Consider the following 23,361-nt stretch of genomic DNA (forward strand, 5'->3'; position numbering starts at 1 on the left):
CCTCCTCACAGCTCCTCTCGCTCCTGAGGTCTCCCTGGCTGCTGGAGGCTGTCATGGGGCTGGGGGCTGCAGGCACCTGCAGAGGGGACAGGCATCTTGGGGAAAGCAAGGACATTTCAAGGCCATGCAACAGCTGCTGGCCCTGTGGTGTTGTGACTATAGTGCAAGAGTTCTACTGTCATTGCATTGCAATTGTTCCATATTGCTAGAGTTTCGTACCTCCTTGATGTTTCCTGTAGGCAGCTCCTCTGGGCACTGATTGTTCCTTGCCCTCACAACAGCCAACCAACTCCAGTTCCCCTCAACCAACCACCCAACCCATTCTTTTATAACACTCTTCTTATTGGCTACAGCTGTGGCCTGTTAGCATCAGGCCTGCTCCTAATCTTTAATAATTAACCCAGCTGCAACTCTTTAGGGGATAAGATTACTTTCTATATTACCTTTATTTTATGATATTGTATCTTACTACACTGCGGTATGCAGTAAGGCAAGGAAACCACCAAGCCTGGTCAGGGCATCCAGGTTTTTATTTTTCTTAAGGACAAAGATTACCAGCTCTTGATCTGGAAGCCCCTGTGTTGTTTGGCAAGCAAAATCAAGTAGGAAAAAAATTTTTACATGATGTCAAGAAGAGGTCTTTGCAGATTTCCCTGTAAGGATTTGATCCAGACCAGTTAAAGCACAGACTATTAGTCAGCATGTTTAGTCACAAAGCAAACATTTCTCTCTGCACTCTTGAAGTACAGTTTCCAGATGGCAGCCCAAATTGATCTCCTTACAAACACAGCACGAGCCTTCTAAAGTAATGATTCATATTCTGCAAATCAAATCTGCATTATCCATAATAAGGGATTCCTTTGTTTCTCTGGAGAATAAGTTGTCAGTCGTATGGATTCAGTAAAGCTAGGAATGCACCATTTATCAATCATTTTAACCTAAATGTCTGTCCATGTGTCATTTAGAGATGAATAGCAGAGCATCTCTATGGAAACAATATGGCTATAGTGCATCTAAAAGAAATAATACCATAATCACAAAGGTAGCACGCAGAAAAAGGAGTTCTAAAGGCAGCGCAAGTATATGTGTTGTGTTATTTTATTCTGAAAAGAAGTGATGGGAAAAATGTTAACCTATTCTATTGAAGTGCCTGCACATAGAAGGCAAGAGCACACACATCAAGGAGTCTAGTCTGTAGCCACATCCTTTCAGGTGCCCAGGGATAAAGTCAACATGCAGGACCTTGTGGCTGCTGGGCATTGGCACACTCCACCTGTCTCTGCAAATTGGCCAGAGGCCTCCTGCTTGGAGCAGTGCAGGCCACCAGCTGCTTCAGATTCTGCAGCTTGTCCAGCACCAGCAGAAAACCTCTTCAAGTACAGGTGGAGGTGAATATCAAAGTTAAACAAAAAACGAAACAAAAGAAAACAAGGAGGGAAAAAACCCTGAAGAAAATAATTGCAAACAGTTAATCCAGCTATTCATTCACATGAAATAAGTATACCTAGGTCTGTGAAGAACTAGAAAATACTTCTTTAATTCCTCTCTTCCATTCTTTGCTATTTTCCTGTATTAGTTTTTATATGTTTTTATTCCTTACCTTAGAAAGACACTAACCATGAAATATGAGTATATGAAGAAATTACATGAAAAGCTGAATTTAGTGGATGCAGATGGCAATATCACAGTTATAGTTTAGAGGAAGGAACAAATACAAAATCTGACACATACTACAGGCTAGCTGTAGGTAGCAAAGTGAAATAATGGAGGCCAGAATTTGGTCAGACAATAGCTGCTGTTCTGAAAGTTTGTCTTAAATATTTTATTACCACAGAGGAAGTACTGTTTCAGCTTGGCAGTACCCCTTAGTGCTTTGCTGTAGCTTTGGGTCAGAATGATTCCAGAGAGAAGTACAGTACCCACTTGAACAAAAAACATTTTCTTTGTTTCTTGTGAAACACGATGAAATGGTTTTTTTTCCAGACAACTCCATAGTCATTTCAGCCTTCCTTATTTTATGGTATCTGCTAGGGCACTGGAGCTGTACACCACAGGGGCTGGAAAAAAAATAAAAATCACTTGATATTTTGCCATTTAAGAATCTAAAATTAGAGGCAAACATCTATTAAACTAACAAGATATACTGTATTCTGTCTAGTTGATTTTCTATCACCATCCATTCCAAAGAACATACCAGCACCTGAGTTCTCTCTTCTGAACATAAGAAATAAAGGAAATACAATTGCTATTATCACATTTAGAAAGCCTCAAAAAAACCCAACAGTCAACACTGTACATCAGTATGTACACCACATTACGATTTCAAGGTTACAAATGAAATGAGAACTGAAGAATGACTCTCCATATCATTTTATAATTTCCTCCAGATAGTATTTAAAGAGTAGCAGTAGAAAGGTTACTTAGATTACAGAGAATTTCAGAGAGTTGTTACAGCAGAGGAGCGCTGTTAGTGACTGGAATGTAGAGTGCTTTGGTGCTGCTTGGTTCTAACAGACAGGTGCTGTGTGCTTGCAGGAACTGGGTATTTGAAAACAACTGTTGCAGTGTGATGCATTTCCAACTCAAGCAACTTGTCTGGAGATTTTGGAATCAATTCTCTTTGTTTGGGATATGTCCCATCAGTCAAATTTGAACTAAAACAAGAAAGAAGAACTGAAGTGGATGAAGAGATTTCTTACAATCCCAGTTCCTCCAAAAACTCAGATTTGGAAAAAATAAGTAACAGGGAGGCTCTTTTACTGTTAATGGGCATGGATACTGCAGTTTTAACTTGACAGTACATATTTAGACAAAAAGTAAGGATAAGTGATGGCGTGTAGAAAAAATTCAGTCATAAATTTTTGTAAATTAATATTGGACCAATATGAAACATAGACGAATGTCTTCACTATTCTCCTTCAGTAGTAGCTATGGAGAGGAGAATATCTCCACTCTTTGAATTACAGTGAACATATACATTTTATTATTTTATACTTAGACTAGGAGAGGAGTCAGATGTCAGACGTTTGCCCTTAACTTCTGTCTGCTCCAACTTTTCCAGCTGTACAGGGACTCTCCTATGCCTTGCTCCAGAAAGTGCAATTAGGAGACACTCCTGAGCTGTTTAGTGGCAGATTAATAGCATTTTATAAGTGTCTATCTGTTTTTTCACTTCTCACCACAATAATATATGGTCCTCAAAAGTTTTAAAATCCAGGGAGTGGGTGGTATTTCACACTCAAAAAACCCCCAAAAAACTAAATGCAGTAAAGGGAGTTTCTTTAGTACATTTGCATGCAGTGCACTAGAGGGCTCTCAGGAGTTAGAAATAGATGGAATGCACTTTTGAAAGGCACATACTTCACAGGACTTTTCATTACAGAATTTAAAATAGAAGTTGCTGTGGTTTTGTGTGTGGGGTTGTTTGGTTTGGTTTTTTTTTTTTTTTTTTTTAATAACGTGAGGTTCATGTAAGTTTACAGCAGTTCATATGCAACCACTTCTCAGTAAAGTTAGCTTCTCAACAGTTCTTAGCTTGCAATGAAATACCTAAATGTGAACCATACTTAAAAGTGAAATATGTTCTAGATGCCAGCTTTTACTCAGTTACTTTTATTAACATAAGGAGTTTACCACAACAAAGGATGTTTCAAGCTGAATAGGTAAGAAATTTTATTTTTATAGCAATCTGTATGTAATGTGCACCTATTCTTTGTTTTTTGGAAAAGATATATAAGCCATTATCATTTTATTTTAAAAATGTTAGCTAGATTCTTTTTATGGCTTCACAAGAATGAAGAGAATTAACCATCTTTCAATTTTAATGTGTGTTTATGAATTATGGGAACTATATTCATAGTCAACTAGGGAAATTTGGCACTGCTAATATATTTTTATATTAGTGAATATGTGCATATTTAACTACTAGTCACTGGTTCATAATTGGATCGTTTACAGCATTTCCATAACATGAGGTTTAGTGAAGACTTTGCCTTGTAAGAAAAAGATAATGATCTGGATTTGACAGGAATTTCTTCTAATGCTGGAATACATCTGGCTGAGATTGAAAATTGAGCCTGTATTTAATGGTTTTGGTGTTTGATTTATACTGTAATGAGAAAGTAAAAGATTTATCCTGACAAATTCTTACATGCATACTGTCTCATCTAGAACTTCTTTTCTCTGAAAAATATAGAGCCACAGATGCTATGTGTGAGTAATGAAAGGAAATGCTACTATTTTCTTTTTGCAGTTTGCAGAGAAGATACATAGATCTTTTAGACTACAAGTCAGTAAACTTTGCTTACGCAGCTGGCTCCATTCATTCTCTGAAGCCAATCACTTCCTCTGTGGTGGCTGATAAGAATTTAACAATTTAAGAAGGTGGAGTGTCAGCATCCTTAGTGCTGACCACTTTCCCAGGCATATCAGTAGCCTCTGTCCATCACCCATGCTGGAAGCTACTTGGAAAAGGAGAAATAGAAATTGGGGAAGAGAAATAATGCATCATCATCCTGGCTGGAATGTACAGAAGACTTTATGCTGTTTTCATCATGTGGATTCACTAGAGAAATGACCCCTTTTGATCAGCCAAGTAAAATCAAAAACTTGTTTATTTGCTGCCTGTGGCCCTCACGGCTGCTGAGGCTCTGGACTTGCAGGCGCCCGCGGACAAGGAGGAATCTGCTCGTGGGCACTGCCTGTGTGATCTACCTGGGATTCCTTGTCAGCCAAGTGGGTCACGTTTTACCGCAGCACAAAGGAGGACATCGAAAGATCAGCTCCAGGAGTCTCCAAGATGCAGCTCAAACTCCTTTTCTGGGCATCCCACTGGATGGCACCCTGTCACCACCCAATTTCCAAGAACCCCAGCTTGGTAGCAATGGGACCTTGCTGCCACCCAATGTAGTTTATATCACCCTGCGGTCCAAGCGCAGCAAGCCTGCCAACATCAGAGGCACAGTGAAGCCAAAGCGCAGGAAGAAAAATGCAATCCCTGTGTCCTACGGGCAGCGCTTTCCAAAAGCCACTCTTGTGGGCTGGGAAGAGGCCTTTGCCCAACAGCCAGGGCGGGCCACACGTGCCGCCGGCACCAAGGGAGCAGCGATTTCTCTGGAGGCAAGAAAGTACCAGCTGGATGAACATGGGCATAAAGGAGTGGCTATCAGGGAGAGAGGTCACCAGAGACCTGGGAGCATTTCTGGAGCTGTAAAGGCACAGCTCCAGCCTGAGGAAAGCAATATCAGGATTTATAGCGAGAGCCCTCCCTCATGGATGAGCAAAGATGACATCCTAAACATGCGCATGCTGGCAGACTCTCCCATAGAGAGCATTCAAGAAGTTCCTTCACAAAAAGCAGTCCTGGCAGTATTTGCAAGAGGCCCCAGCACTACGGGAACTGCTTGTAATCAGGGACACTGTGGAATTGTCAAAAGACCTCTGGACATGAGTGAGGTGTTTGCCTTTCATTTGGACAGGATCTTGGGGCTAAACAGGAGCTTACCTTCTGTAAGCAGGAGATCAGAGTTCTTCCAAGGTAACACATTCGTGTGGTTTTCAGCGTCTGCAGGTGGGGTGCAAAGGTTTCCATGGGGCAGCAGCAGCCACCCCCTTTAACTCTTGTGAGCTTGAGCACTAGCCCCATTGTTACAGGGAAATAAAGCCAGTGTCTGTGTGTAACATCTGCAGTGCAGTCATTGTGTCCAGAGGATGAATACCCCAAAGTTTGCTTCAAATATGATAGAGTTGCTGGGGGCAGTAAGAGTTTCCTAACATGAGTCTGGAACAAGAAAAAAGAGAAACAGCAATCAGTAGATTGCATGACATTGTACAGACTGCCTGAAGTGAAACTGGTGAGATTCCAGAATCTCTGTGATTCAATGGGTATTTCTTATTTTTAAAGATAAACTTCTCATCTTTTAGAATAGACTTTAATAAAATACTGTTGGAACTTTTCACAAAAGTTCATCTCTCAGGTGGTAGGAATGGGGTCAGATAATCTACTCAGAGAGATGGGGAACCTGCCTGCAGAAGCTTGAATCTTTTTTCATGGCACTAATCCTCTTGAGAACTGAAAATTTTTAAAAAGTGCTTCCCTTTGTTCTGTTAAAGTAAAACCCAAACAAACTACACTTCAGCGAATTCTGCTGTACATTTTGAGGTTCAGTACATACATCTATATATTATCCAATGAAACACACATAGTAAATATCTCAATATGCCTGTTAAATGATTAGTATAGTGTTCCAATTAAAAAGTTGATTTTTAACCTTTAGTGAAATTAAAGGTAGAATTCAGACATGTAATGTGAGCTAGAAGTCTACTTTAAAATTGCTACCTTCTTAAATATGTCTTCAGCATAAGTCCTATTTTTGTACAGTCACAAATCCAAAAGGACTGTGTTGCATTTTAGTGAAACATTGTAAAAGTAGCTAGCTATGTTTTTGCTGTTCATTTCTTGCTTTGAAATAAGTTTATACCAAATAGTTTTAGATCTGTCTGCATTTCTTAAAAAGAAAAGTAATGCTGGAAAGATTTTCTAAAATCTGACAGCAGGAAGACAACCTCGTGATTTCCAGTGTCTTCCTGCTTTGTAAACCTTCCCTTTGGCAGCCTGTACAACAATGGGAATGAATCTCTAGGAACAGCAGTTTGGAGGCTTCTGAATATTATTCATACTTGCAAAGCATGGAAGATACATTATGCCCATTTTATTTTTAGGAACAAGATCTATTGCTATAGAGCTGTCATAAGGCATTAAGGCAGTTGGGATGGGGGAACTCTGCACAGTGTGGCTGCAGAGATGACAGACTGCAAACCTCAGAAAACTGCTATTAGGCTAACTGTGCATTGTGCTGCTCAGTGTCTGTCACCTTACAGTATATTTTGGACTGTCTGGGACAGAGTGTGTCATTCTGCCCTCTAATTTTCTTTTCCTCATAACTGGCTAAGTTCCTATTGCAAGAGGAGTGTTGCTAGGTGATGAGAAGAGAAATAACACTATTTTGGTCTCACTTCATTTTTTCCAGCTAAAGGCTGAACAGAGCATTTGGAACAGTGACTGCACCTTGTCTCTCATGATTTCTTTAGCCTGGAAATATGCTGGAACTCAGATGCCTTATAACTACTTAAGCTCTTTACTATTTATGTGCTTATGTCTGGCATAATGTGAAAGTATTTGTGGTAGGAAAATGAGCAAAAATATAATTCTTAAAAGAATATTAGTAATTAGCTCGCTGAAATGACCTAGATATGTTAAGATAGGTGAACTCTGTAAAGTTTTTTACAGAGTGGCTTGTGTGAATCAGTTATTCACATGGGAAAGCAAGCAATGCAGGATTAGAGACAGCATGTGTGTATGAATGTACACTAGTTCTGGGCTGACATATCTCTCTCCCCGACGCATCCCTTTAGCTTGCCTCAGTTGTGATGTGATCCAGCAAGACATGTTTGATGTAGCATTAAAATCTTAAAAAATGGGCTTTTCAAAACTGTCATTCATTTTGTCAAAAGCAGTTTCAAAGAACTGCTTAGTAAATCCCTGTACAGTTTCTATTTCCCTTATTCCCACAGATCTGACACTGACTTTTTTTAAAGTCTAGCAAAATACTGTATTCAAGTTCTCTGTCTGCTGCCCTCACCTTCCCTTGTTAACTGTAAATCCTTTTAAGTGTTAACTGAATTTTTTTGTGGCTTGTCTAATTTTTCCATCACCCATCCTTGATGGAAAAATCAGGTATGGTAACTGTCTTATATTTTTACAATGAATTGACTGAATATAAAAAGCCTGAGTAGTATAGGTATCTGAGCTGGGCATAGAAGTCTAAAAGAGCATGATTTTGTGCATGCACAAGCAGTCATTCATTACTTCCATTACTACCTACAAGATGTGAAAAATATCTCCTATGAAAAAGGAAGGACAATCCTGTAAAACACCAAGAAATAATCATAAATTTTTGTCTATTGTGGAATAAATGAAGGCTGACCCTTATGTGTCTGAGTTTTGGGATGGTCACTTTAATACTACAGCACTAAGGTATTTCGTTATTTCATAACCTTAACCTGAAGAATATGAGACATAAGTGACCTTCCTTGCAGCCCTACCTTAATGGCCTTTGCACAGGAGCTGAGTTAAATGCATGTATGTATGGCCTCCAGCTCAGCAACTGCATTTGCAGGCTGGGACAGTTGCAGTATTTTTTAGGCCTGAGCTACAGCTGGAGTTTGTGGGCTGGGGCAGGCTGGCTTCTCTGTCTCAGCTGACAGCTGTAAGGATAGTGCTCTGGCTCCTTGGGTAGTAGCAGTGAGGCTTTGATGGCTTTTGGTACAAGAGCTGCTGCTATGCAGTTTTTTTGCACTTCTTGCTGAGGGACTGAACTAGTGTGTGCTGATGGCTGCTTCTCCTCCCCTCTGGTTTTCTGATATCCTGAGTCTGACTAAACTGAGAATGATAAGCACTGGTGTACTCAATCCACTATTTGTCCAGAACCTCCTTCTTCCCCCAAACTTGCAAGAAACTCTTCCTTTGAATAACACCTTTCATGGCTGGTTTAGTGCAAATAGATGAATGAGATGATAGCTCCACTGGTTGCACTAGTTGTTTTGCTTTACTGGCCTCTGCATGACTATAAAAGGTGTCAGTTTTTTCTGTGTTATGTCCTGTGCTATCAGCCTGCTCTTGCCATCCCATCAAAAATTATACAATATGAATCACCAATGTCAGGGCAAAAAATAAAAACCTTACACTGCTTCATGCATTCAGAGTGCTCTAAAATACTTCCACATAGTGCTGTAGCTCTCAAAGGGGTATGAGAGGCATATTTCCAGTATTCTGCTGGGTAGAGAAGTTAATGTACAAGCAATAATGCAGTCCATAGTCTAGAGAGCAACTAATGCACATTTCATGCATTCCTTAATACTGACATCCATATGAGCACAGGACAGAACATTGCAATGAGATGCATAGGGAAGAAAGAAAAATAAATGGCCTAACTTCTCTCTGCTTTCTACTTCTGTTCCTTATATTTTCCCTAAAAACTTAAACTCTCAAAATTGTTCTCTGTATGCTGGTCCCTCTCATTTTCCACACTAAATTATCCTTTCTTGCTAATACGTAGACAACTGAACTCTTGCAAATGTGGCAGTGGTGAGATGTACTGCCTTGCAGTGAACAATGGTGAGTTTGAGAAAGGGCTTGAACTACCTCATGATAGATTTTCTGGTTTTACTGTTGATCTTCTGGGCATGTTTGAAAATATTTTCTTTTGAGGAAGTTAGAAAAAGTGCTGTAGCTGTAAGTCAGAGCACAAGAGGAGAGAAATGTTTGCAAGAGCAAAATGTGGTTCCTAACCACATGAAGTTCAGAAGCATGCAGTTTATTTTCAAAGTGATGTGGGGTGTGGAAATCTAGGGTGATGCCTGTGTTGAAGAAGCCATGCAGTGATACGTCAGTGAGCGGCACATGAAGCAGAGTACCTTGAGGTGGTCTAGTCTCAGCAGCCTGAGGTTTTATCTGTGCTAGCTTATTCAACTTAGCTAAGACATTTTTAGAATTGTTCAAAATGTTTAGAAATGTTTAAAAATGTGTATGAATTACTTAGAAGATGGTTTCAGCATGAGTTTTGAAAAATCTTTCCCACACAATTTTGAAGATTACCTTTGCACAGTTAAGTAGGTATATAGATCTAAAATGGCAGGTAAAAATAAAATGAACCCAATCAGCTCTGGGTGAGATTCTGAGTGCAGTGCAGCTGCAGCAGCAGAAAAGCAGTAACTTCTGTGTTAATATGTAAGGCTGACTAAGAAAGAAGCACATACAGCACATACACTGGACTTTTTCTGAAATGTGCTTCACCTTTCCAGTTGTGGCTGTAGGTCTCTTCACTATTGAGGCAACTTCAGCCCAATCCTAATGAGGTTTGAATCAGAAAAACTCCACTGATTTGATTGGGGTCATGTCAATTCATGCAGCTGTGAATCAGACCCCTTATCTGCTTTAATTCAGCATCTTCATGTTTTTCCTGTGTCAAAAATTTGAGTCACAGCTCTTTACTGAAGCTGCTGTTTCATATTCCTGTAATCCAATTTATATTACAGAGTTGAAAGATTTTTTTGGATCATCTTTTCTGCTCCCATTTCCTTTGAAATGCAAACATTTCCTGTATTTAACCTTAGTCTTTCAAAAATGTTTTTGTATCTTAATGGAAACAGGCATGATATTATTCATAGTTTTCAAGTATTTATATTACTATTGTTTATCATGTCCTTTTTGGGTAGACAGGAGATGTTTGTTTTCTTAGAAAACTGTTTATGTATTTGATTTGTGGAAGAATTAATGAATAGTTACATAAATTGCTACTGGAGATATAAAAATAATAGATAAGATTTGGTCCTTACAAAAGCTGTCTTTTTTTTTTTTTTTCAGTGAGAATTCCCAATGATTACATAGATATTCTCTAAACTTTGTTGGAAAAGAAATCTAACTAATAGCTGATCTAACTTGTATAAAGTCATCTACAATGTAGGTGATAGAGCCAGAGTGAGAGGGATGGAGAAATGGGTACGGTTTCCCAAATAAGTTACCTAAATACTTATTCAGGCACCTCAGTAGAGGAGAAGCCTGATTTTCAGGAGTGCTCAGCTCAGTTTTTCAGTGGAGGAGAGTGTGGAACATGCTGCTGATAAAGGTAATATTGATCATAAATAAAGAGTGTTTGATGTTCCTGATGGAAAGACATTCTGTGTTGCTAAGGACACTGGGCAACGGGGACAGAAGTTAAAGAAGTGGTGTTTGGGTTGGCTTGGCTTTGGAAGGACTGCCTTGCATGTGCAAGCCATGGCAGAGAGAAGATCAGGCACATTCTGGTTTGGGAAGGAGCTGGATTTTCTCTTGGGCTGGATTGCATGCAGGGCTGGTCTGTCATGCTTGTTTGGTGAATGGGAGATGGAACTTTGAGCATGTTTCAGAGCTAGGTACAGGCAAAGATAATTTCTTATCTGTTCTTTTACAACAGTCAGCATCCTTTGAACAAGCTGCTTTTTGATTCAGCTGTGTGTGGAGAGTTTAGTTCAGGCATGGCTTAAGGAAAAAGGCCACGAAGCCATGCAATTGAGAGAAAAGTAACAGGTAGCTGTGAAGCAGTTCCAAAGCAGTTCCCAGCCTGACTTCTATAAACAATTAGACTCTCTCAGGCATCATTGTATAAACAATAAGGTTCTCAGGCAGTCTTCCCATAACAAGTGAAACACCCTCTCTGGGAAAAGATGGCACCCTGGGAACAGATATGGAAGTTTTGGGAACCGTTCATATCACAGTGGGAACACTGGTTTTATTTTGTGTAAACAATCAACGGTATTGTAAAACAAAAGGAGTGGTTAGAGTTTTCTCTGTTAGCCTATCATAAACTTGGCTTTTGGAATATGCATGAAGTTCATTAACACTATTATTTAAACAGGCTGATCGATCAATAAACTCGAGTTCGATGCGTTACAGGATGGTCGTTCTCCCCTCACTTCAACAGCTGTGTGGAGATTGTTTTTCACAGTCCTGGCTGCTTGCAAATGGAACGTTGATACTGGCAGCTTTTACCCTGCTGTTGGCACTGATACCTGTTTTCCACGGGCTATTTTCTGTCTGGGTTGTTTCTGAAGAAGGTGGCCTGGACCTCTTGCCTTCATGTGTTTTTAAAAGCTTTTTTGCAGATCTGTCTCTGTATCCCTGGGCATGTAGAAGACAAAGAGACAATTTAGGCTGTACTTAACTATGCAATAAATTGTGCAATAGTGTAGACTGAGTTCAATGAACTTCAAGATGAATATGAATAATTTTTAAAGCTTTATATGTGTTCCAACACTTTTTAGTAAACAGCACTTAAGCTTTTGCAGTTAAATGGTTCTTCCTCTCTGTACTAAGACATATTTTGATCTTCTCTCTACACACCCTAAAATATAAAGGATTTCTTTGTTTTAATATGTACAAGCCATGGTCAGTCCTGGGTCCTTGACAGTTTAAGCAGCAGTAGCATTGCATCAGGAATAAAAGGAAAATTTTGTAATAAAATAGATCTCTCTGTTCCTTGATGCTGTGTGAAATAAATTTGAGTTTTTATACTGGAGAAGGTAATTTTAAATGCTTTGATGAGGTTTATTCTCACGGTGAAACTGAACACTAGAATTCAACAAAGAGAAGTCCTCTGTGTTTGTTTCAGGGAAGAGAAGAATATTATTTACACAGAAGAACTAAAGAATTTGGCTAAAATATCTGCTATACAAAACAGATCTCATATCTAGGTAAAAAGTCCCAAACTTGTCAAGTTGGTTATTAATTCTATGCTCAGATTCTCTAGGATTCTCATATATCCTTTCAGAGCTGTGGAGTAATACCTTATAGGTTTAAAATACTAAAAATAACAAAATCCACTTTGAGTGCAGTATTTGTGGTGTCTCTCTGTCCATTATGCAAAGAAAACCCCCTTTGACGTAAGTTTCCAGCTCTTGAAAATCAGCAGTTCACCGCAATCAGAAGGAAATTACATTGTTGATTCACGCTGGCATTGGAGGCTTTTAACCTACCTAGAAACTTTTTAATAGTTTGGTTTAGTATAGGATATTGTACATCAGTCTCTTGCCTCAAAAAGAGAAAGTGTTTCATACATTGAAGACATTTATGCCTATGTTTCCAGTCCTGTGGTGGCTGGTTATGGATGTAGGATAAGACTACATTAACCAAAGTATGTTAAGATATTAGTCCCTGGCTGGTTCTCCTTCCAGGTCTGTAAAATGGTACATTTACTAATGCTTAGGCAATGTATAAAGAAGAATCAAATAAAACTGATAGTATTGCTCTTATAATAATGGTATTTTGTTTCCCTTTTTTCAGGTGGTCAGGCCTGTCCTGTTATTCTCTGGGATTCCTCACTGAGTCCAACAGATAATAGTACCCATTCTTCAGTGAGGTTAACATGGGGACAATATCAGCAGCTATTGAAGAAGAAATGCTGGCAGAATGGTAAAGTTCCCAAAGCTGAGTGGGGCTGTACTGAAATTCATCATCATGAATGGTCCAAGATGGCACTCTTTGATTTTCTGTTGCAGGTAAAATGTTTACTGAACACAACTATTTGCCTCATAAGTCACGTGATCAAACACAGGGGAGAAATAGTAATTTTAGTGTGTTTCATTTTTTTTTAAATGGGAAAGAGAGGTATTTGCATAGTTTGAAATTATTTCTGGTCATTTCTTGTGATTAAAATATCCAAAATGCAGCTTATAATTAGGCAGGAAACCTAACTGACTCATTTCTTTTTAAAGAGGATGCAAAGGCTTTTTGCCTTTATTTATTTCATATTGAGTCAGGCATACTGTTTCTCCTTCACTCCTTGTTTCTCCAAACAGAGATCTTGACTGTGTTCACAACTGTAAATCTCTGTTTACTCTGTGGTCCTTCCTGCACCTCCCCAGCCCCAAGAGGTGACTGAAGTGGTTTTGGTGAGCTGCAATCTGGAGCAAGGTAACAGTTGTAGTGGATAATTTTTCCTTTTTAAAAAAAACCAATCTAGACAGTGACTTAGTAAAAAAGGAGTAGAGCAGTGACTGGTGAATGATAAATCTGCTGTTCTATTATTCAGAAGGAGGGGTTGGTTAAAATAAGATACAGCAGGATTGCACTTCACGTGACAGGAGACAAATTACTCTTGTACTAATAGCTGGTACCAGAGGGATTTATATCTCTGGTTGCCAATCAGACAAGAACATGCATTCCAGAAAGTGAGTGAAAGTGACTCTCATAGGTCTTAAAGACTACAGTTTTATCTGTGTGCTGTCAAAAGTTTATCAGCAGCAGAATATGAAAATTTGAAAGCAAAAAAATGCCAAGAAATGATTCAATATTAAAAAAATAATACCTGTGCTTCATGAATCATTCAGAAATAAAGAATAATGGTGAAAAGTATTCTCTGTTAAGCATAATTTCTTCAGAAGAATAGGTTTGGCACTTCTAATAGATCTTCCTAATCTCTGTGAAGTGCTGTAAAACATAGGAGCAGGATATAAAATGCTTATAGTTGACCTTTACTTGCCTCTTGCAAGAATTCAAGCAAAATGGATTCTTTAATTTTGGGGGTTTGGACCTCTTCTGTACATAAATGTATGACAGAAGATTCTGCCAAACTATAGGCATCAGTTCCAGAGTGTTCCATCATTATGTCTTAGCACTGAAATGTGCAAGATATCATGAAGAGCTGTCTGTAAGAACAAGATTTCCTTGTCTATTTAGTGCATGCAGAGAAGTGCAAAGGAATGGAGTCTATGCATCAAAGGAGTCTTTCTGGAAGGACTCTGCTTTACTTTTTTACCTTTGGATGGATTGAATAAGAGATCCCGGGAGAGAGAAGCAAGAGGGGCTCTACAGCCTTCAGATAATAATTGCTGCTCATGAAAGGAGAAAGAGGAAGAGAAGTCTGTTCCTTTCCTCAGTATTTTGGTGTTTGGAAACGAACACTGTCAACAATACAAGTCGAAATAGAGCTACATATAAAAAAATCCCAAACAAAATCAAAACAAACCCAGTTCTCAGACTTTCATTTGATTAAAGAGGTGACCTTTTTATTTCAACATGCAACAAAATTCTGCATAATATGGGGTCCTAATTTTCCTGGGAAATTACAACAATAAAATTGTAATTTTATAAGGCTTATGTGAACAGTAATGCTTTTATGCTTAGAGCAGTTTGAAGAGTTAACAGTAAACAACAAAGGACAGAAAAAATTATTGACCTTTGATGAGCCACTCATCAAGTCTTATATGCACCAGACCAGTGCATCGAAGTGCCCTGTGCAGAGACCAGTGCATTGTCTAAACCCCTGTTAGCAGGAGCAGGTCTGCTGTCCGGGAAGATGAGCTGGAGCCAAAGGCTGCTCTAGGGCAGGCAGGCTCAGCAGCAGGAGAGGCAGGCCAGCAGGAAGGATGGTGAAAGCCACAGGCCCCATTTGTAGCCCTGTGAGCATCAGGCACTGACAAGACAGCTCCAAGACTGACAGGCAGGAATCTCAACCAACAACCCAGGAACAAACAGCACAAAACACCCCCCACACCCCCTCCTCCAAGGGACTCAGAGGGGGGCTGAGCTGCCTGAGCTTAAGGGGGCTCCTGTGCACAGGGGTAAAGTCCAAGGTGAAGACTGTTAAGGGCAATCCAGGCCAATTAGTGTGATCAGGGCTGTAGCAATGTTGAATATTTACTCTCTTCTACTCTTAAGGGGTAGCAGCACTTTCAAGGAGTGATTTATCCTTCCTATATTCAATGGCTATCCTAAAATGGCATCCATTGCTCTGAATGTGCCTTGTTCTTGTCACTGTTTTTGAAAGGGAACAGAAACGACCAAGTCAAAAGAGATGCCTAACATTTACACCACTAAAATTAGTCCAGATTTATGTGTTCTTTCCAGCTAAGTGCTATGTGATGAATAGTCAAGGTTTTGCATGGGAAAAAATAGTGCCGACCATCATGTCATAAAAGTTTATACCACAGGGAGGCTGCTCTGTGGTTATAAATACACTGTTCTTACAGTGTAAGAACAATTTTATAGCTTTTGATGTTTTTTTGTGCCCCTCACTGGTCTTTTCAGTTATTTTGCTTACTGTTAGCCTAATAGATCCCACAAAATGAAGATCCTCTATGTGTGTCAGACTGTGCTATTTCTATTGTTCTCCAGCACAGAAAATGTAAAAAAAAAAGAAAGCTCCTGACAAAGAAAATAGAATTGTATTCACCATCTTGTTATTCCAGTTACACAGTGGTATTGTTCCATTATTTTCAAAGAATTTCTACTGACATAATAGATCATGGCTGTAAAATGGATAAAATTGAGAAATTTCATTTAGCAATACCTCAATGCATTTAGAAATTGCATTGAGGTGTGAGGACCAGGTCTTCAATGCTGTTTCCTTGTTTTTAATTACACTTTTCCTGAGCTTGCTTTCCTGTCAGCTGGGTTAGAGAGCAATGTCTTACAATGACACTTTGCCCCAAGTACTTTGGTATTGTTTTCACTTGGCACTGTGCTCTACTTTGTTTTAGATCTATAATCGACTAGACAGAAATTGTTGTGGGTTCAAACCTCTCAAGGAGGATTCCTGCATGCAGCAAGGACTGAAGCTGAAATGCAATGATCAGGATGCTGTTGACCTGACACACATCGTTCAGAGAAGGCATGACCAAAGGCACTTGGCCTTTATAGACAATAAGGGTTTCTTTGACAGAAATGAGGACAATCTTGACTTCAAAATACTACAAGGAATCAATGAGTAAGTTTTAAATTATCAATTTTGTAAAAGGATTAATAATTTCTTGTTTGAGTTTGAAACACTAAGCTACTGGAATAGATATCATTGGCCCAAGAGATTGACAGGATGTATCTAAAAATGTATGAGTAATCCCACAGATGTAAAAGATACAATTACAATTAACATACATATGATTAGGCATGCACGGACTTCCTTTGCTGAGTTGCAGCCTATATTCTTAGAATTGATTGCTAAACCACAACATAAATACTGCAATTCAGAGTAATGGCAAAACCTGATGAATTTCTTTGTGCTTTTCCAGATTCCCTGCATCTGCAGTTTCAGTGCTGAGGAGCCAGCGTTTACGTGAGAAGTTACTCCAGTCTTTGTTCCTTGACAAAATATACTGGGAGAGCCAAGGAGGCAGAAAAGGAATTGAAAAGCTTATTGATGTAATAGAAAGGAGATCCAAAATTCTTCTTACTTATATAAATGCACATGGAGCCAAAGTATTGCCCATGAATGAATGAATGAAGCAGTCTTGTTTCCATCTGAAAGAAAGTCTTTAAAAAATGTTTTATGGGGCAGAAACTGACAGTAAAATTGATTTAATTCGTAGCATTATTTTTTTTCCCAAACTTTCAAGTTTACTTTTAAATAAGAAATTTTGCATGGTTTGAAAGCAATATTTAAGTGTCAGCTGCAGCTCAACACAGTGTAGTGTCTTCTATGTCACCAGTGAAATGAAAATAACCAAATGATAATATGCAGTAATATGGAGGTACCATGAACACTCTTTCTATTGAAGTGTTTGGAAATTAGCAGCAGGATTTTCAGTACATTAGGCTGGATTGCTCTTATTTCCCTCACTGAAGTCAGTAAATTTTATTGCAAATTTAAATGGGAAAAGAGATGTGTAAGCACTTGATACATTGATGACACTAGCTAAAACATATATAGTACAGGAATTTGTTATTTTATTAAGTATTCTAAAATGCCAACATTTCCGAGGGCTTCTTACTTTATTTCATTTTGATCTTTTGGAATAGGAGAACTAAATTCAGCTCTTTTAGATGCAGGAGTGTTTGCACTGGACATGAGCGAATTTTAAAACAGAGTGAGGAGAACATGGCTTTAGCAGAAATAATTATTTTGACAAACACAGTTTTTACTTGTCCATTATGGAGTACAATTCATCATGAATCACTCATTGCAATGTATTTTTTCAATGCAATTTGTTCTGATGTGGGGGTGGATGATCTGATATTTTCTGTTTAATGATTAACTGTGTATTTAAAAAAAAAAAAAAGCTTTATCTTTGTGTGAATATGCTGCTAAATAAGTACATGTTTTGTTTTTGCAAAATCCTTGACAGCAATTTTTGAGAATATTATGAAAAAGCAGAACTCCTAATGACACTGTTGTTAAACCCAGCAGAGGAAATGTTTATTCTGTGTGCTCAGCTCCAGCCAGCAATTGAGGCTTGGGTTTCCATTAAGATTGACCACTATGGGGTGATGATTGTAACTGAGAACTTGCCCCAAGTGTTCTCACAAGTGTGGTTGTTAGGGAAGGTTGGATAAGTGCTTGAGATTTTTACCCTTGAAATGCTCCAGAAAGTAAATATCAATTGACACAGCCTATCATCACATCCATCTTCTACCTGACTGTTTAGAAAAACTCTTACCATCTTTCTGGAGAAATACCATCTTTTTGCCATGAGGTAATGGTAGAAATTGGATGCTTTCATAGCTACTCTTGTCTTTATGTGTTGTAAAAATATATAGGGTGTGAAAGAATATTGAAAGTGCTTGTATAATGTTATTAATGACAAAATAAAATGTGTCATGTCACTGTTAATGTGGATGGGTGAATTTAATGTTTTAAATAACTACAATTCCACTGAAGCTAAAATCAGTTTTCTTTCTTAGTATCAGAAAACCCATTAGCAATAATTGCATTTCTAGAAGAAATAGATCTCATTATAGGCAGTGTTAAAAAGACTTAGTAAAATTTTAAGACCTTAGTCAGCTAAATAATCTTTTATTTTATTTTGTCAGCAAAGGACAGTTCAATTTATTAAAACTTCCTAGAACTTAACTATTGCCTCAAGAGAATGTGTTTTAGAGTGCCTTAGACTTTTTAACACCAAGGTAGAATTTTACAGGATTTTCAATTCATCCCTTTCTTTAAAGTGTTGTAACTTATTAGCCAGATAATTTTCATCATAGAAACAAAAATATTGCTTTGGCTTGCACTGTGAGCAGAGTCTAGAGAAATAAATAATCATCAGAATACATTTCACATGGAATTCCTGTTGCAGTGGATTTCACTCTGTGGTGGCCATCACAATCAGTTTGTCTCATTTTCTAGCCTGTCTCACAGGTTTCTTCCTGCTAGATACCTGTTCTAGCAATCAAATTTATAATCCCTCACTGCTGGTAGTGAGAGAAAGGCATGACTCTCAGCTGAGCTTAGGAGAGGGCCCAGCAGAGTTGTGAATGTAGCTGATTATGACAAGGTCCCATGAGAACTCTGTCTTCTATCTTTAGACTGCACATCCTGATGCTGAGTCATTGCCCAGTTGTAATTTTTTTCCAGAATTGGCTCATTGCTGAAGAAGACAAGGAAATCCATTATCTTTCCAGGCTGGATAATTTATTTTTTATGCTCATAACTTGATGCATTCTTCTCCATTTCTTCTGGACATGGACTAGTGTTTCCTTGAGCATGATAAATGCTTTTTTATTTGCCTGGCAGTTCAGTGCCAGCTCTTAAAGCAGCAATATAATTGCCTATGGAATTGCCCTGAAGCTGACCTGAACCAATGCCTTTCAGTAGTCCTGGACTCAAGAGAACTGAGTAGTCACAATGCTGTCCATTACTTAAAAATCTGATCAAGTATGAAAAGCGTAACTGTAAAAAGCAAAATTTCTGGAGACTTTCCAAGGGCAAAGGAATACTCCCTATGCTGTGTTAGCATGCCATATTTCATGTACAAACACTCTTGTAGCCTTCAGGTAAGCCAGGAGACTCTTGGCGAAATTGGACAGTGAGACAGGATTGCAGATTGCTTCTAGTTCTCTCATGTTGGTAACAAACTCCAGAAAGTGCTTTTCATCTTGCTTCTGTGGAGCTTGGTACGTAATTCAGTAATGTTAATAATGCAAAATATGATTGCAATAGCTCTTATGAATGCATACTAGCCAAGTTCTAGCATTTTTTAAAATAAAAATGAAGAATTCTGTATTTTTTGAGTGCATTTGCATAAATGATATAGTAAAAAATACAAAAGGAGCACTTTAAGTTTGTTTATCCTCTGCTACTACATTTAAGATACCCGCTTCAGTAACAGGGGTGAAGTTTATTGGAAAATTGGTTCACATCCTTTGGAAGTATCATGACTTTGGACTGACACTGTAGCTAAAGTAGTATCAACTCAGAGGAAAAATCCAGAAGAAGCCTTATTCAACCTATGGTGATTGATAGAAAGCCAAGAAACTGTGCTTTAGTCCTCTTTGCTGGGCTGTCTTCCATTTCTGGGCATTTGGGATCAGGCAAGGATCAGTGTTGCACGTTGCGTGGAAGGGTGTAACCAACAGCAACAGTGCAAACCTGTGGGTGGGAAAAGGCGATTATGTCATTCTTGAATCTGCCTGAAAGCCAGAACCACATGGAATGGAATTACTAAGAAAGTCAGAAGAGTTTGCTCGCAAAAGAGTTTGAGATTTCATAACACTGGAAGACAGAGCTTAAAATAAGTAGCACAGGCACAGATGCCTTAAAATTCCTTGGGAGCCTGCCAGCAAGTTAAGAGTCTTAAATGTTCCAGAAGCTGAGGACATGAAAACTGTGGAGCACTGTGAGAGCAGTTTCTTTCTTTTCTTGTGCGGGTACTCTATATAACACCATATTAAAATAAATAAATAAAAAACCAGATTAATTCTGGGGTTTCAAACTTACAAATGCAGATTCAGAGTACATTAAGGGACAAGGCTCCCACAGCAAACCTGGGAACACTTTCATGCATATGTGTGTATACAGACACAAAAATATTTGTACATGTATTTACACTTTGGCTTTTTCTATAAAATGGTCCATTTGGCTAATAAAGAGTGAGCTGTTTATATAATTTACTGTTTACATGAAGAATTGTATTTGTGATCCTAAGTGCCAGTTTTGGTATACACAAGTTGAAGTAAATAACAGATGAATAAACAAAATAACAGATGAAACTTTTGTCCTCAAAGGATTAACTCTTCCTTTGCTAACACATTTATACTATCTTAAAAGTTTTTTACTGACAGTTGTAGAGTAAAACAGCAGTATGTATCTGTGCTAAACTTCCAGAGTGATATCAACTCAGATTTTTAAAAATGTTTTATACTAGATATTGAATTTCCATTTTATTTTGGAATTTGTGAATTTTTAAAGTCTATTTGTACTTTAATTAGTAACAGTAACAGTATTTTCACAGGTAATGACTCATTTGAATCTCTGCTGCTATTGTCATGTAATATGTAGACATATCCAAAATAAAGAAATATCTGTATCAGATTTTCAGTTCAGATCTCTAAGTTCCAATAAAAAAAAACCCTAATAGATATTATTGTAATATGTGGATCATTAGTTACTGTTTAGAAAGAACTATGGCCTTGAAACTGCTTCTTCATAGAAACAATCCAAAACAGATCATAGGAATCTTTCTGTAGAAATATTTTCTAGCTATTTACTCATGAGACTTGCAACTCTTTCTCACTAAGCTGGTTCAGTGTAGCTGTGAATCTTCTGGTTACTACAGCATGGGTATTTGCTACCTTCTTTAGCCATTCTGACAATAGCTACTTACACAAACACTGAGCAGAAAAGGCCATGCTCGTTTATAATGCCAGGACAGAAGCATTGGTCAATGACTCGTAAACTTTCCAACATGCCATGAGCAAACACAGGAACAGCAGAGAGACACTGGACTCCATGTGGTACAGAGACTCACACAGAGTTAAAGTAGCCTAAAAACTTTTGGCTTCTGAAGTTTTTAGTTTTTTTCACGATCCAAGAGAGACTAATGGGAAACACAAAGATGTGGAAACATTTAAAACATTCTCTTTCCCACAAAAAGTAGTTTGTTTTATTAAAAATATTATTTATTTTTGCACATTACTGCATGCTTCAGGCAAAATTCTGTCAGATACATTTGTGTGAATTATTTTCAATTTCACTGAATTATCCCTATTCCAGATAAAACAATTTAAGTCAGTAAGGTTAATCTGTATTCTGAGAGGTTGGAGAACTGAACCCTCAGGTCAAAGTGAGACCTTGGGAGAGTGACATATTAATAAGGAGAGTTTCCTGAAATATAGCATGAATATAGAACTTTGTTATTGTTACAATAATATTGTTCTCTAAACAATATCTGTGGGATCCAAGAAGGATCTACAAGTGTTCTTTGAAGACTTTCAGCCTGTTCCACCTGTATTTCTGTGTGTGAGGACATTCAAAGAGGATTAGACAAATTCAAGGACAACAAATTTGTATATGGACTTAGTAAGAATTAGGTAAGGTTTTATCCTCCAACATTCCTGATACAACAATTCTGGGTGCTGGAGAATATAAGGGAAAGGGCCACAGACAGTGGCCCACGCTCATGTTCTCAGCTCACAGTCTGAGCTGTACTGTTGGGCTGAGTGGCACCAAGCAGGAAATTCCACATATTTTTGCATTTGAAGGCTATTCAGCCAGATGTAATATTGTAAGTTCTTCAGGCTTCCCCTTATAAATAAGAATATATAAAGTTATCTTTGTGTGCAAGTAGGGGGATGTGAATCTTGGGGTGTTGTGAATCTGCTTTGTCTTTGATGAGAGAAGGAAAACAGAGGGCAAACTTCTAATGCCTAAAGATAATTTTCCAAAAGCATTTCCATGGATTTTGTTCTTTTGGAAAAAACAAAATGAACAAAAATGCAGAAACTTTTTTTTTTCCTTACTGTGATGCATTGTCCTTTCTATATTTGGCACTATTTGGCACTGGGTATACCAGTACCATTATGTGACTGAAATAAGTGGCTTTCTCTAAAAATTAGTTCAGTTTCAGTAGTTATTTCCTTTTTAGTCTTCTGCAGTACATTTAATTCTTATTTAATCATTTTGTTTCAGTATTCACTGTTCAGGAACATTATCTCTGTTTCCTTCCATGGAAAAGCTGGCAGGGCATTCCATGGAGGTCTGTTAAGCTGTACAAGCACGCCTTATCAGAAGTATTCTTCAGCTGGCTATGAGAAACACTTTGAGATTTGGATGGAATTTATTAACTGTATGAAGTCCAGCCTTCTGAAGTGTGAGGATTATGTCTGACAGATGGTACAAGCTGGCAGTCCAATGTGCTCCTATGCTCTGGGAATTCTGAAACAGCTGCAGGTCACACAACTTAATTTTCAGATGTAAATGGACATATCTCATGCTTAAGACAGGGTCTTTCTGGTCATCTGGCATTTTTTTCCCTACCTCAGGTCTCCCAAAATAGAAATATGCAGTCAAAAAGTAAAAGTGAGAAATGGCTGAAGCATACTCTGAATACAGCTGTGGCATAGTGGCGGGAAAGCGGTGAAACCCAAACGAAAGCTAGACCTGCCTTATAAAAACATCCTGAAGGAAGATGAAAGGATTCCTCTTGTTATATATGACAAGACTTAACTCTAGAAACCCTCATTATGTGAGGGAAATTCCCCCAGGGATATCTGGGGCTTTTGATCTGAGACATGATCAGGCCCAAATGACTGTAGCAGCTCACTCCCCAAACTACTATTCACTCATTCTACTACTGCTTTTCATGATCACATGAACAATTCTTCCATCACAATTCACTGGCTTATAACATGAAGGTTTTTGAAATTAGATAGAAATTGAATTGAAATATGTTAGAATACCCAGTATATATCTAAATTTTGTTGATTCTTTCAATGTAATAGGCTTCACTTTTTCTTCCTCTGGGACTGAATCACTTACATGAAAAAATGAACACTACACCTGCACTTTTTATATTACATCTGATCCCTAAAAAATACAGATCTCTTTTGCAGCTGAT

General features: G+C 38.2%; 1 protein-coding gene across 1 annotated transcript; it reads left to right on the forward strand.

Moving 5' to 3' along the window:
• Positions 1–3,492: 3,492 nt before the first annotated feature.
• On the forward strand, positions 3,493–18,646 carry GASK1B (golgi associated kinase 1B). The gene is made up of 5 exons (XM_058803843.1): positions 3,493–3,662; positions 4,253–5,536; positions 12,878–13,092; positions 16,075–16,301; positions 16,603–18,646. Exons 2-5 carry the CDS (start codon positions 4,540–4,542, stop codon positions 16,808–16,810), a joined length of 1,647 nt encoding a protein of 548 aa, XP_058659826.1. The 5' UTR covers positions 3,493–3,662; positions 4,253–4,539; the 3' UTR covers positions 16,811–18,646.
• The last annotated feature ends 4,715 nt before the right edge of the window (positions 18,647–23,361 follow it).

The sequence above is a fragment of the Ammospiza caudacuta genome, chromosome 4 (assembly GCF_027887145.1).
Source record: "Ammospiza caudacuta isolate bAmmCau1 chromosome 4, bAmmCau1.pri, whole genome shotgun sequence".
Taxonomy (NCBI): Eukaryota; Metazoa; Chordata; class Aves; order Passeriformes; family Passerellidae; genus Ammospiza; species Ammospiza caudacuta.

Bases quoted from the DNA above. Each gene is read 5' to 3' on its own strand.
- GASK1B (XM_058803843.1), top strand. From the start codon at position 4,540: ATGCTGTTTTCATCATGTGGATTCACTAGAGAAATGACCCCTTTTGAT. The intron at 13,093-16,074 runs GTAAAATGTTTA...ACTTTGTTTTAG, and splicing joins TCTTTGATTTTCTGTTGCAG to ATCTATAATCGACTAGACAG. The intron at 16,302-16,602 runs GTAAGTTTTAAA...GTGCTTTTCCAG, and splicing joins ATACTACAAGGAATCAATGA to ATTCCCTGCATCTGCAGTTT.